Source organism: Ambystoma mexicanum, chromosome 1q (assembly GCF_040938575.1).
Source record: "Ambystoma mexicanum isolate Mex_15411 chromosome 1q, UKY_AmexF1_1, whole genome shotgun sequence".
NCBI classification, from domain to species: domain Eukaryota; kingdom Metazoa; phylum Chordata; class Amphibia; order Caudata; family Ambystomatidae; genus Ambystoma; species Ambystoma mexicanum.
The window spans coordinates 701,099,967-701,114,783 of record NC_090922.1 but is presented as its reverse complement, the minus strand read 5'-3'; the positions used below and the strand labels follow the sequence as shown (position 1 = coordinate 701,114,783).

Genomic DNA, 14,817 nt, shown 5'->3' with positions numbered 1-14,817 from the left:
AACAATTGCTTTCAGCCAGGAAACTAGAACAACATTATCACCATTATAATATTATCTTTCTTTAACAGTGTTCAGGCCTGTTAAGAGTCCTCTTGTAGATCCCTCGTAGCTCCTTTGTTTACCCTTTTGCCTACCTGCACACTATTGCCAATATTTATTTTTTGGGTGGGTGTGTGCGTGTGTGTGTGTAGGTATTTATTGCAACTTTGTGGGGGGATCTGAACACACGGTTTGTCTTTTGTTTAATCTAGTCTTTTAAGAAAGGTCTACTTAAACCTGTGATTTTAGGCACCATGGGCCGATTATGAGCACAAAAGACTACTCTGAAAGATAGTGTGTGGAAATCCTAGTTGCTGTAATTTACTGTAAGCTAGTCTGAGGAGAGGCTTTGTGTGCCTGTATGACCTGTGTATTTATGGGAAGATTTTAGCAATGTATCATGTCCTGTCAGTCAGGAAGCTGAATGACCCACCTTTGTGGTCCATCACAATGCACCGCTTCGTGAAGCAATATACCACTTAGTTCTGCTGTTGCAATGAAGGTTGAGTCTCACATGAATGGAATTTTGTAGAACACCTCTAATCCCTGCAAGCAACACATTTGAACAAAGCATTGCAAGAATTTGTAAGGGACCAAACCCAAATTAGGGTTATTCTGAACTAAACAAATGCACCGATTGGTGCATTTATGAGCCTTACCTCGCGGTCCCTCGCTCTGGTCTTCACTATTTTTATTTTTTTATTTTTTTTTCAGGCCACCATGGAAAGGAAGATGGGACCAAACATAGTCCCTTCTGCCTGTTCGATGGTGGCTTTTCTTTTTTATGTACTTGAATGGCTGCCATTGAAGGGGTTAAGGGACTACCTATAGTTCCTTAATACCTTCCATGGCGGTCATTTTCTTTGTTTACTGTGGCTGCTGTAGAAACAGAAAACGGACTACGATTTTCTGCGCCGGCCATTTTTTATACTTCTTTTTTTTTCAGTTGTGAAACGCAACGCATCTCATGGCTGGGAAAAAAACATTAGTGTCCCAATCTTAGGGGCCGGGGTACTAATGGCAATATGCCCCTTGATTGCTGGTCATTACCGCATAGGTAATGCCCCCGGGGACTTCGTTAAAGCCCTCGCTACGCTCGTGCCTGTAACTATGGGCCCCAGGGGCATTACCTTCTGCGGTAATGGCCCGCAGTCTCTGGGCATATTGCCAAAATACTAAATTAAATTGCAGTGATTACTGTCCATGGCTGGTTGTTTTTTTCTTTTCCCTAGCATCAGTACAATTCCAGCTGTCGGTCCTTAGTGTGTGTGTGTATAGTTTGTCTCCATTTACATCTCCACATGGCCATGGCTGGGCTTCATTTTGATACCTTAAAATTAAATGTAATCCCAAATGTTAAAGGAGGCCATAGTTATGATTTCTCAAAATGGATACAGTGTCCCCATTTTATTGTTTAGTCCTGAGACATATAGTTGAATCACCCATTTATATTATAAGGCTTGACCTTAAACACTTAACCAGAGCTCTACATCCCAAAATACACATTGAAGTTTGTTATTTAAAAAAAAAATGGATTGTGAAACTGAAACAAACTGGGACAGATTGATTAAAGAGTATGTGTTTCTGCTACTTTAATAGAATGCAATTTTAAAAGGATCAGCCAGAAGCCACGTGTATTGCAAATGTTTTTACTTGAAATTAGTGCATTATTTAAGCACAGCACAGTGCAGGCAGGTATTATGTTTTTTTTTAGTTACTTTCCAACTTAGTCTTGTAGTTTGCGTAACTGTATTTCTGGAGTAATGTGAGAATTGAATGGAAAGTTTCTCTGCAAGCATATTTATTACATATATGCATTGGCGAAATGAACATGTACACCCATTTATGTAGATGGTTTGAACTACAGAATATGGTAAAGACTGTATTTTGTGTTACAAAACATGAAAATAAGAGCCCAGCACGCTTGAAAGTTTGAAAAGTTATCTAACAAAAGAGGTCTGTTTTTACTCTGGAAGATGAAGTAGCAAACTATACTGAAATATGTGTATTTTTGGTATCGACACAAATGCATGCCTTCATTCTCTAAAGCTAATTGGAGGAGTGAAAACATTGTTTAATTGGTGGGGTCTTTTGCTGAACGACAGCATCCATGCCTGGGCCTAATTTAAACCTTAGTTTACTTATTCACGAATATTTAAAATGCCAGAAACCTTGGCCTAAAATAATATGAGGTGTTTAATTTACACAGACAAACGAGAGAAGAAAACTAATAAACCAAAGGATCCACCCCCATTTGAAGGCATGGAGGTAAGTTCTAAAGAGCGAGTAACAACCGTATGGTAAGCCTTTGAGGAAACAAAATGTAGTATGTGAGAATAATTTGTGTTTTTTATCCTGTTTTTTTTCTCATTTTTATTTGAACACACTTTTGGCAAATGCCTCTAGGCAAAGAATAGCCTCATGTATTATTGAAATGATTGTTTATTTCCCATTTTTTGAAAATGACCAAATAAAAGGGGGAGAAAGTAATACTAATTCATGCAAGTGTAAGGACCTCAAAGGCTATTACATGATCTAAAACAAAATCACGATGGTAGTGAGGATAACCTGAGCAATATTCTCTGATATTTAGATGTATCTGCCCAAGTCTCTTTGTTGCCACCTAGTACTATACCCTAAAATCCCTGGTCCTTTTTCCTCTTAGTTTCATACAAAAACAGCCTTGGAGAAATGTTATTAGATGCCAGAGCTCCAGTTTTGAACAAAATGACCAAGACCCAGACCACACACAAGACAATTGCACATGCTTTCATGATACCTCCTATCTATATCACCTTAGAGTTGACAATTCAGGCGTGCTGGTTGTCAAATGTTGCCATGTGTCCAACTACATAGGTTCCCAGTCAGTTCTAGCATACATCACTTTCTCATATTTGGACAGGTGCATGTGTTTGAGAATCCAGTCCTCCCCCTAAACTGCTTTTTCCTGATCTAGAGCGTTAATACCTGTTTCTTGGCCACCACGAGTGCCCAGTAGACGCCCTAGCCAAGAGGAGTGCCACCCTCTGTAAAATTCAGTACAGCTACCACTGCACCTCCTTATCAGATGGCTACCAGATCAGCTCTGTCCAACAATTGGGTCCTAAACCCTCTTACCCTATCACAATCCCCTAATGTGTGCTTTCAATCATCTCCATCTTTCCCACAACCCCAGCATCTATCTGAATCCAAAAGCATAACTTTTTTATGCTAGCCGACGACCCTTTGAGATGCTAATGTATCTTTGATGAGAGATCCTTTGATTTAAATCTGATTATTGACAGAACAATTCTGAGCCCTCAATGATCCCACTGCTTTGGGGGAATTGTGTAGCCCAAGTCGGCTGCCTACTTCAGTTACACATCAGCGGATCCCCTCTTTCCAGGCATCAAACCAAATGAAGTTGCTATTATATTTGACTCCACGCCCCCACATCAATAACATGGGAGGTGGAGGGAGAGGGGAGTAAAATAGTTTGAATAAGGCCTGTTGCCGTTAATCATCCTCTGTCTGACGACCAAAAGATCACTCAAAACATTTCATCTTGTCCATTCCCAACATCTAAGCCTAAACCTGCCACAGTGTTTCCAAAGGGACCAATAAGTTGTTTACTATTGACAAATATGAGGCTGTCGTCGCTTCTTCTCTAGTGGGGGACCTTTCCCATGGGGCCAGGGTGGTGCGTCCACAGTGCAAGAGTCCCCCTAGGGGTGGTGCACCGAGTGAGGATCACGTGGGGAGGGAAGTCCCCTATAGGATTGGGGAGGACTATGCTCAGAAACGCAGTATTCTTCCACCTTATTACACCCAACCCCTTCTAAAATAACTAATCCCCTCCCCCTTCAAATAGTACACATACTCATTTGAGTTCTGTTATACTTGACAAACCTAAAATACAAGAGAATACCAAGTATCTTGCATCTGAGTTGAAAGTGAATGCTTTGAAGAAGATGATCATGGAGAGTCAGAGTATCACTCGGGAGAAGCAGAGTGAGCGGTTTAGCTTCTCGCAAGATGTCATTTGCCTGCACGAATACAGCGGGCCGACGCAGGAGTTTAAAAGGTACTCAACTGGAAGGAAAATGACCCTCCGAGGAGGAGCTGTGGGAGCCATGCACTGGGCAGTGCAGAGAAAACCCAAAGGGGAAAGAAGCCCCAAAGCGAGGAGAAGGAGAACCCAAATGCAGTCCAAGCTGGAAGGACCATTCAGGCTGCTGCCGATACGTACCTCAGGGCACCCCAGGCTCCATTGAACCGCATACAAGACTGGACACGTAGCGGGGCAGAGAGGGATGCCTGCAGAACCACTGGAGACCCCGCCATTCACCAGAGAGCTGCCATATCCACGAACATTGTAAAGGCTGGAGAAAGGCTGGTATCTACCGAGGAGCAGGAAACTGGTACACAAGGGGGTGAATACAAGCATTGGGGTGTCTGGGACCCTGAAGGGACATTGCAAGCCTTGAACCCGCACCCATATGGAAACGAAAGTATAAGAGGGTAGGGGACCCTGAGAAACCCCAAAAATCATATGTTTGGCAGGAGAGTGAACCGAACAGATATGATAACGAATTGCGTGTCTGGGACCCACACCCATATGAGAAGCTGAGAGTAACCAAGAGAAGAGAAGAGAATAGGGTGTTTGGCAGAAGGGTGAACCAAACACATACGATACTGCAGGAATAAGCAAGACAGTGGTGTCATATTCTTGGAAGAGTGTACCAAACATATATGATAACCCGCACACATATAAAAGGCAAGCACTTACTATAAGGAAGAATCAGAGAGTCTGTGACCCACGTGAAAAAGAGACAGTGCGCGAGAGAACACTAGCCAAGCAGGAGTGTGCACCAAGCTATATTGCCTGTCTTGAGATCCACACCCACATGCGCCAGAAGCGGATATTAGCTTGGCAGGAGAGTAAACCAATCTATATTGTGAGTTTGGGACTTGCACCCATGTGAGAGATTAAAAGGATATAGGACCCTGGAATTGGTAAAGCAGAATCCTACATTTTAAAACAAACTGTATCAAGTTGACAAGACCAAGAATTGTGAGGCTAAACAACACATCTCTGTGAATTGTCCACTGACATTTGCCTAATAGGATAAAGCGTCTAAAGAGCCCAAAGGGAAGGAAACTGAGAAGAACTCTAGGGGAAAATAGTGCAACCGTAGCATATGACTCTTGCATTTTTTAGCACTGTTTATTTCATCACATGTTACTTCCAGAAACTGGGATCCTTTCTGTTGATTGAGAACACAAAGAACTCTTGATACTTTAAGAAGAGATCATCCTGCACCGTTACTTCAGATTATTAGTGTTCTCCAGCATGGGGTCTGGCATGGATTCACATGCTCATGAATATTCCCCGTCGTCAGGCTGGGAATCCTCGGTAAAGAAAAAATCAGTATCAGTTTAGTTTCTGATCTGTCTTTCTTAGTAACCAATCACTGATCTCTGGGTCATACTGCCCCCAGCCAATGACTGCCCTTTCCCTAAACCCCTCCCCTGGCAGCCATCCTCAGATTTTTACCGCACATTCAAGTGTTGGGAGTCCTTGTGCTTTAGCTCTCGAGCTTTTACTGCGTTTTCGTGCTTTTTCAGGAGATTTCTCATTTTTTTGGTTTATTCGAGCCTCAAGCTCCACCGTTTCTACTTCTGATAATGGGGACCAGTTTCGGAATTCTTCTACGCCCCTCAAGGGTGAAGTTTTTCGTCGAGTTACGCTTCTTGGAGGATTCCAGAAGATCTGAGGCCTACCTCAACGGACATGGCCCAGGACAAGGGAAGCTCGACGCCCGGATCCAAGCTGTTCAGGAGCTGCCCGGGATGCGGATTGCAAAATGTTTTCAAGGAGGGCGAGCATTCGAGATGTCTCTACTGCCTTCATGAGGACAAGACGCACGTGGAGAAGGACTGTGCGTTCTGCAAGAACCTGTCGGAACGGACCAAGCAAGATCGTCGTTCCCGCCTCCCCGCCTGGCTGGAGAAGGGCACAGCAGGTGAGAAGGCGAAGAAAAAGTCTGAGCGGTCTTCTAAGTCCTGTTAGGGCGCCCCGGCGACGGGGGCCCAACAGAAGGCCAAGCACTGCGAGTCCGTGGGCACCGGGAGCGCTGAAAGGTCGGGCTCTTCGGCTGCCAAGCAGGGCGTGACAATCAACCACGAGCCAGCGCTCTAGTTCGGGGAAGAGGAAGTCTGAGAACCCGGGTAAGCTTCTGGAGAGGCCCGGTCGATCTCGAAGGGAGCCGAGGGGGAGCGAGGCGATGACCCTACCCCCCAAAGCGAAGTCCCAGGACGCACCTAAGGTGGTGAGGGCCTTGATCCACCCGGCAAAGGCCTCTATCCAGGTTGTCGCAGCGGCCCTGGCAAAGCCGGCAGAGAGTATGCCATTGGAGGCGGCCTCGGGGCCCAGAGTTTCCCTGCCACCGCGGAGGGAATCCTCTTTCCAGCCCATCGTTAAGACCCCCGTGAAGACCCCGGTGGAAAAAGGGGGCGGTGGCGGTGGCCACTACGGACTCAGATTCAGCCTCCAAGGAGGTTCCGGTGGAAACCGTGAAAGGCCTCAACGAGAGGTTCTAAGGCCTCAACGAGAGGTTCTAAGGCCTCAACGAGAGGTTCGAGAAGATTCGATCCCAGGGGAAGGTTCCTGCTGATGTGATCGAAGATAGCGACAACGAGGGCCCAGTGGAGCAGCCATCCCGCCCGTCGCAGCCATTGCCCGAGCCCCAGGATAGCTCGGCGGCCATTTTGTTGGCGATCCAATCTTTATGTACCGAGATAAGGACGAGGTTACCACGTACCCCGACGGAGGATCCAGAACCAGGACCATCGGGAAGCCCTCCGAACAAGCGCAGGAGAGTCCACCCTGCACGAGGCCTGTGTACCCCTCATCCCCTCGCCGGACCCTCGGTATGATACGGCGATGGATACAGCGACCGGGACGGACGACGACGGCGGCAATGACACAACGGACATTCCTTCATCGCCCCCTCCCCCTCGGGCCTCTCCGCCCGACGAAATTGGCTCTTTCCACGCCATGATAGCCAGGGCATCTGAGCTCTTCCAGCTCTGACCTGAGGAACAGAAAAAGGAAGGTTTTCTTTACCAACGACGGGAGGCCAAGAGAAAGACGGTCCTCGCAGTACCGTTGCTAGACGACATCTGGGACTAGGGGCTGGCTATTCTGAAGAACCCATGACACCCGCTAAAAGGAACAGGTACGAGAAGAAGTACCGGGTCCCCGATGCCACCCCCTTGTACCTCAGGGCCCAGCCTACGCCGGACTCGGTCGTCTCGGCAGCGGCCAAGAAGAAAGCGGCGGGTGCGGCGGCTTCAACTTCCACTTCCCCGCCGGACAGCGAGGGCAAGAAGTTGGACTCCATGGGATGACGAGTCATCTCGTCGGCGGCGGCGACGATTAAGGCGGCCAATGCCTTAGCGATTGTGGCCCGTTACGGGAGCTTTGGTTCAAGATAGCTCCCCTGCTAGACTTCCTACCGGACGACAAGAGGGCGGAGGCCCTACAGATTCTGCAGGAAGGTGAGGTGGCGTCGGATCACGCCATAATGATGGCAACGGACATTGCCGATACCGGATTTCGCCAGCTGGGCAACGGGGTTTGCCTTCAACGAAGAGGATGGCTCAAGGCGACGGACTTTCGCCAGGACGTCCAGACCAGAGTGTTGGACATGCCGTTCGACGGCAACAACCTGTTTGGGAAGACGGTGGATGAGTCCCTCCAGGCCATCAAGACCGACACAGACAGCCCGAGCCCTAGGAGTCCTTCAGCAACGGCGCCCTTTCGGAGCTCCGGAGGCAGACAGGGAGCTTCCAAGGGATCCATTGGTGGCTCTTCTACGTACCGCCAGACGGCCTGCTCTTCGTCCCAGGAGGCCTACAGAGGCCGCGGCAAGCAAGGAGGGTCTCGCCGCCGTCGTCAAGGAGGCCAAGGCGGCAAGGCCTCTTCCAAGCAGGATTGAACCAGCCTTAGCGTCGGGCCCCCACCGAAGCACCCCGGTGGGAGGCAGGCTGACGAAGTTCGTCAGCGTGAGGGAGTCCATCTCCACCGACCGTTGGGTGCTGGACACCCTGGCCCGCGGACACTTGCTAGAATTTCAAAAGAAGTGTCCTCACATTCCTCCCGTGGCCAGGAAGGAGAATCACGTCCCTCAACTGCTGTTGGAGGTAAGGGCGATGCTCAAGAAAGGTGCCATCGAGCTCGTCCCCAAGAGGTGCCGAGGCTCCGGATTACACTCAAGGTACTTCCTCGTCAGAAAGAAGACAGGCGGTTGGTGCCCCATCCTGGACCTGCGTCGGTTAAACAAGTACATCAGGGCACAGAAATTCAGGATGGTCACCCTCCAGCATGTGCTGGGACAGCTGGAGGAGGGCGACTTCCTATCGTCGTTGGACCTGGAGGATGCTTACTTCCACATCCCCATTCTAAAAGGACACAGAATGTTCCTCAGATTCGTAGTCCAGGGACATCAATACCAATTCAGAGCCCTGCCGTTCGGATTGAAGTCGGCACCCAGGGTGTTCACCAAGTGCCTTGCACCCGTGGCGGCGCGGCTGCGCCTGCAGGGTATCCACGTCTGCCCCTACCTGGACGACTGGCTAATCCGTGCAAGGTCAAGAGAACTCGCCGTCGAACACACGGCGAGGACCGTCCGCCTGCTCACGGAACTGGGATTCACCATCAACTACCCCAAATCCCACCTGGTTCCTTCGGAGGTGGCACTGTTTTTGGGAGCGAAGCTCGATACAGTGGAGCGATTGGCATCTCCGTCGGAAGAAAGGACGAAGGCCATTTTGGGCAAGGTGCAGCGCCTGTTAGCCACGGACGTGGCCAGAGTGAGGTCCATCAAGTCCCTCCTCATGATGATTTCCTCATGCATCTACCTTGTGCCCCTTTGCAGACTTCGGATGCGTCCGCTACAAGAGTTCCTTGACGCCGGCTGGATTCAAGCGGCGGGCAGCTTCGAAGACAGGATCCCGCTCGACGAGGAGTTCCGTCGGGCGATTCTATGGTGGGGTACCTGTGCGCACCTCACGGCAGGCATGGACTTTCAGACCCCGGCGTATCGGGAGACGGTGACGACGGACGCCTCCCAGGAGGGATGGGGGGCCCACACCGGAGATCTCCACGCAAGAGGCCTCTGGCTCCCGGAGGAGAGGTCTCTCCACATCAACATCCTGGAGCTACGAGCCGTGTTCTGGGCACTCAAATCGTTTCTTCTGTCCCTCAAGGACAAAGTGGTGAGGATCTTCACTGACAACACCACCACGATGTTCTACATCCGGAAGCAGGGAGGCACCAGATCCCCCAGCCCTATCCAAGGAGGCCCAGGATCTGTGGCACTGGGCCGTCGCCCAGGGGATGTTTCTGGTTCCCTTTCACCTGGCAGGAATAAAAAACAACATCTCCGACTCACTCAGCAGGGAAATGCGCTTGTGCCACGAGTGGGAACTACGCCAGGACCAGGTGGATTGGCTTGTTCAACGATGGGGGAAAACCCCAGATCGACCTGTTCACGACGGCGACGAACTCCAAGTACTAGAGGTTCGCCAGCAGGTTCACACAGCCTGGGCGATGCTTTCTCGTGCCCTTGGGAAGGCCTGTTCCTGTACGCATTCCCTCCGTTGCTGCTCCGTCTCATCAACCAGCTCAAGAGGTCCAGGTGCAGGATGATCCTCGTCGCACCGGCGTGGCCGAGACAGTTCTGGTTCCCGGACCTTCTGGACTTGTCAACGTCCCCACCTATCAAGCTGGCGACGGACGTGGATCTTCTCTCCAGAGGAGGAGGCGCCATTCTTCATCACGACCCGGAGTCGCTGAACTTGTAGGCTTGGCTCCTGCAGCACTAGAGTTTGGAGGATACGATATCCCGGCTGACTGCAGAGAGGTTCTTGCCAAAGCCAGGGCGTATTCAACTCTCAAGTGCTATGGACATAAGTGGAAGAGGTTCTCTGTCTGGTGCCGTGCACAGAGATTAACCCTTTGCGGATTACGGCCCCTCAAGTATTGCCGTACCTACTGTTGCTGGCCAAAGCTGGACTGGCTCACGCCTCCATCAAGATACATCTGGGTGCCATCTCTCGATACACCAGAACTACAGGACGGGCGTCCTTGTGGTCTCATCGCCTGGTGAAGGAATTTATGAAGGGACTAGTCCGATCGTTCCCGCCGGTGAATGCCCCTGCACCGGCGTGGGAGCTCAACGTGGTGCTGACCAGGCTCATGGGGGGGCCCCATTCGAGCCTGTGCATTCAGCGCCGTTGAAGTTCCTGTCATGGAAGACAGCATTTCTCGTGGCCATCACCTCCGCACGACAAGTGGGAGAGATCCAGGCCCTATCTTGCAAACCTCCATTCTTGACTTTTCACAACACGAGGGTGGTGCTGAGGACGCGCCCCTCCTTTATGCCCAAGGTGCCGTTGGACTTCCACCTCAACAAGCCCTAGATGTTGCCAGTTTTCTTCCCGTCGCCTTCGTCGCAGGCCGAGAGGACTCTGCACTCGCTGGACGTAGCTAGAGCGCTGACGTTCTACGAGGACCGCACGAAGAGTTTTCGGAAGACATCACAGCTGTTTGTGAACTTTGGACCTGTGAATCAAGGGAAGGCTCTCTCGAAGGCTTCCACTTCCAGATGGCTCTCTGGCTGCATCATGCACTGTTATCCCGGTTGGCAAACTGACCGCTGCCCGGCCGTCCGAGAGCCCATTCGACCAAAGCGATCGCTGCTACCACGGCTTTCCTGTCTGGTGTGCCTCTGCTGGACATCTGCAGGGCTGCTACATGGAGGTCGACGCACACCTTCACAAGATTCTACTGTGGCGATCGGGACTCCAGGGAGGAGTCCAGGGTCAGCCAAGCAGTGCTGCGCAACCTGTCCGCTTAAGGTGAGCCTGGTGAGAAGGTAAGAGATGCTTAATTTTGAGTTGTTGTATTGCTTAATGTTGAGCCTGTTGCCACCTCCCGTGGTTGTGCATGTGTATACTGCTATGTATTCTTATATTCTCCAGCATTGGATCTTTCATGGATTCACATGCTTAGAATATTCCCCGTCGTCAGGCTGGGAATCCCCGGTACATTATATAGACCCTTTCCCGTAGGAAAACTTTTTCGACGCTTATGCGTCCTATCCACCTATTTTTGTATCATGCGTGCCCGCGCCGTCAGGACGCCATGATATAAATACAGGACCCGCCCCCGCGCTCCCTCAGATTTCAACCGTCTTTCAAAGTAGTGGGATCCTCGTGGTTACTACTAGTAGAAATTAGGTTTTTTCTTTCGCTTCGGCAACGTTATATTCTGAAGAATTATGTCTGGAAAAGCGTTATTTCGCCCTTGTGCGACATGTGGACTCAAAAAAGTCTATGAAGTTGATGCCCACATGGATTGTATCTACTGTCTCCACCCGCACCACACGGCGGATACATGTGAGATATGCCAGGGTTTCTCCCAAAAAACCCTTAAAGACAGAAAAAGAAGGTTGGTCGACTGGCTTAACGATGGAGCGGGTGCCTATCCGGCATCAGAAGTTGGCTCAACGGCCTCCAGGAGCAAGTCGGAACCTCCCTCGAAGAAGGTACGGCCGGTCGACAACCTCCCTGATGACAAGCATACGGGGAAGAATGCTGGGTCTTCCTCATCACACAGTCCTCCTCCTCATTATCTAAGACGGTGAGGCAAGCGACGTCAAAATCCTCCTCAGGGGACCGTCAAAGGTCTTCCATGAGTCGGGATTCTTCAGCCGGGAAATCGGCATCGAAATCGGCTTCCAAGTCTAAAGTCACGGAGCTGGCTACTTGCTCGTCGACACCGGTGTCGTTGACGATGCCTATTACTGTTCAGGCTGCAGCGGTGAGGATTCCTTCGTCGACGGCGACTCAGTCTATGGCTTGGCAACCAGAGGTCTACGACCCGGTTCCCCCTGAAGTCTTACTGCAGCCGGACACGGCCTTGTCGGCGCTGTCGGCGGAAGGGGAATGTGGCATGGTTTTACAGCTGTCGGATTTGGGCTTACGGCCTTCCACTTCGACGATGGCGAGTGGGGGTATGGTCCCTCTATCCTCGACGTTGCTGACCCCCCAGACGGTCTTGTCTCTGGATGTACTGAATACGCTGCAGAAGCTCCTACAGCGTCTGGATACGCAGATCCCTCAACCTGGGACCTCATCGTCGCTATTTCCTGTACCTTCCGTCGACGAACACAGCCCGCTCGACGACCAAAAGCCCATCGGCCTCCCAGGTGATAAAGGATCGTCCTCGAGCGCAGGAGGAGGGTGAGCTATCGGAGTCTGATTCTATCCAGGGTGACTCAGGGTCAGACATTTCCCTGTCACCGTCGAGAGACCCAACATGGAATTCGGATGTGGAGGTAGAGTCTACGAGAAGCCAGGCACAACCGTCTCCTCCGGATGATGTGGGAGCCTTCCACGCCATGATGGGAAAGGCGTGATCCGAGTTCGGCTTGATTCCTGAGGAATAAAAGAAAGACTGTTTTCTCTTAGATCATATGGGTCAAAGGAGAAAATCGGTTTTTGCCATCCCAATTCTGGACCACGTGTGGCAAGAAGGCCTCAAGACGATGCGCCATCCGTTTTCGGAGCCAGCTATCAAGGGGCGTATTGAGAAAAAGTTTAAAGCTCCGGAGTCCACTCCAAAATGTCTAACGGCACAACCTCTCTCAGACTCCGTGGTGTCGGCGGCAGCGGCTAGGAAGGCTAGAGTACAGCAAAAATGTTCGACCCCACCAGAAAGCGAGGCCAGAAGGCAGGACGCCTTTGGAAAAAAGGTGCTCTCAGTTGGCGCGACGACGGTAAGGGCAGCCAATTCTTTGGCTATCGTATCAAGATACGATAGAGAAATGTGGCACAAACTAGCCCCTATCCTAGAACATCTGCCAGAAGAACACCGAAAAGCAGCCATGTTACTTGTACGAGATGGCGAAGAGGCTTCGAACCATGCAATTAATATTGCAGTTGATCTAGCAGAGTCTGGTTTCAAACAGATCAATCATGGCGTAGTACTTCATCGACAAGCGTGGCTCAAATGTACTACTTTCCGTCCCGAAGTCCAATACAAAGTCCTTGACATGCCATGTGAAGGAGAACATCTGTTCGGAGAAAAGGTAGATGAAGCCTTGAAGGGGATGAAGGAAGACACGGATACTGCTAGGTCTCTGGGAGCCCTCCAGACAGGTAGAAATTTTCGCTCCTTTCGCCCATTCAGGGGTGCTTCTGGAAACTCCCGCTTTGGAGCCTCTAGGGACCGTGGATTTAACAGGTCCTCGTACTCTTCACAAGGTTTCAGACGTGCATCCCAGTCGGCACGAACAGGTAGAGATTATCAAGCCTCCAGAAGACGTGGCTCGGGTTCCTCTTCGACGAAGGGCAAGCAAACCGGCAACCAATGACGGCCTTCGGAACGTCCTGGGGGGCCGAGTCTCTCATCCTATCGACCAATGGAAATGCATCACCACAGATCGATGGGTCCTGGACACGATTCGCATGGGTCATGCGCTACAATTCAAAGACAAACCTCCACGTCTTCCGCCGGTGTTTTCGGCCCAGCGACAAGAGGTGGAGGTTATGCTAAAAAATGGAGCGGTAGAAAAGGTTCCTGTGGCACAGGAAGGAAACAGAGTCTATTCCCGGTTCTTTGTTGTCAAGAAGCCAAATGGAAAATGGAGGCCCATTCTCCACCTGAGGGTACTCAACAAATGGCTAAAGAGCTTAAAATTCAAAATGCTAAAGCTCCAGGAGGTTATCAGGTCGGTGCAACCCAAGGATTACCTGTCGTCGCTGGACCTTCAAGACGCTTATTTTCACATCCCAATACGTCCACGACACAGGAGATATTTAAGGTTCGTCGTCGGACGAAAGCATTTCCAGTAAAAGGTCCTACCGTTCGGTCTCAAGTCCTCCCCCAGGACGTTCACCAAGTGTCTGGCCCCTATAGAGGCCCATTTAAGAAAGGAAGGTCACCACGTCTATCCCTATCTAGACGACTGGCTGGTCAGAGGTTCGTCCACGGAACAAACACGGAACAGTCTGGGGGCCACGTTGTCCCTCTTACAGAAACTGGGCTTCTCGATAAACTTCAGCAAATCCTCCTTAGAGCCTTCGAGGACTTTGGTTTTTCTAGGAGCTGAGTTTCATACGCAAACAAACCTTGTGAGACCATCCAGCGAGAGAGTACAGAAACTACAAAGCAAGGCGTCGGAATGGCAATGCGGTACCAGGGTATCGGTGCGCAGATACATGTCCCTGCTAGGAACTATGTCATCCTGCATTCTGTTGATAAACAACTGCCGTCTGTTTATGAGGCCTTGCCAGGAATTTCTAGCAGACCGTTGGGCGCAGAGTCAAGGTCGCTGGTCCGACAGACTGGTCGTCGACGAGCAACTAGTACAAGCACTCTGCTGGTGGAAAGCGTCTTCTCATCTAACGAAAGGAATGCCTCTGGTGGAACCGGAGTTCCAGAAGACGGTGGTGACGGATGCATAGTTGAGCGGATGGGGAGCTCATCTGGATACGTTGCAGGTACAAGGCCGGTGGTCGCTACAAGAGTCCTCCCTGCATATCAACCTGCTGGAACTGAGAGCAGTGCGATGGGCTCTAAAATCATTCCTTCCTCAGTTGAGGAACTCGGTGGTGCGTGTCATGACGGACAACACAACTACAATGTTTTACTTGAGGAAGCAAGGAGGGACACGGTCCAGGTCCCTGTCGACGGAGGCACAAAAAATCTGGCATTGGGCACTGCAA

General features: G+C 50.5%; 1 protein-coding gene across 2 annotated transcripts in view; it reads left to right on the top strand.

Moving 5' to 3' along the window:
* Positions 1–14,817, top strand: part of KIFAP3 (kinesin associated protein 3) — a 1,278,226-nt gene that overhangs the window by 128,911 nt on the left and 1,134,498 nt on the right. For both annotated transcript variants that reach the window (XM_069641307.1, XM_069641308.1), the window contains one exon: positions 2,249–2,307. In XM_069641307.1, coding sequence (XP_069497408.1) covers positions 2,249–2,307 — 59 coding nt within the window. The remainder of the gene's footprint in view (positions 1–2,248; positions 2,308–14,817) is intronic.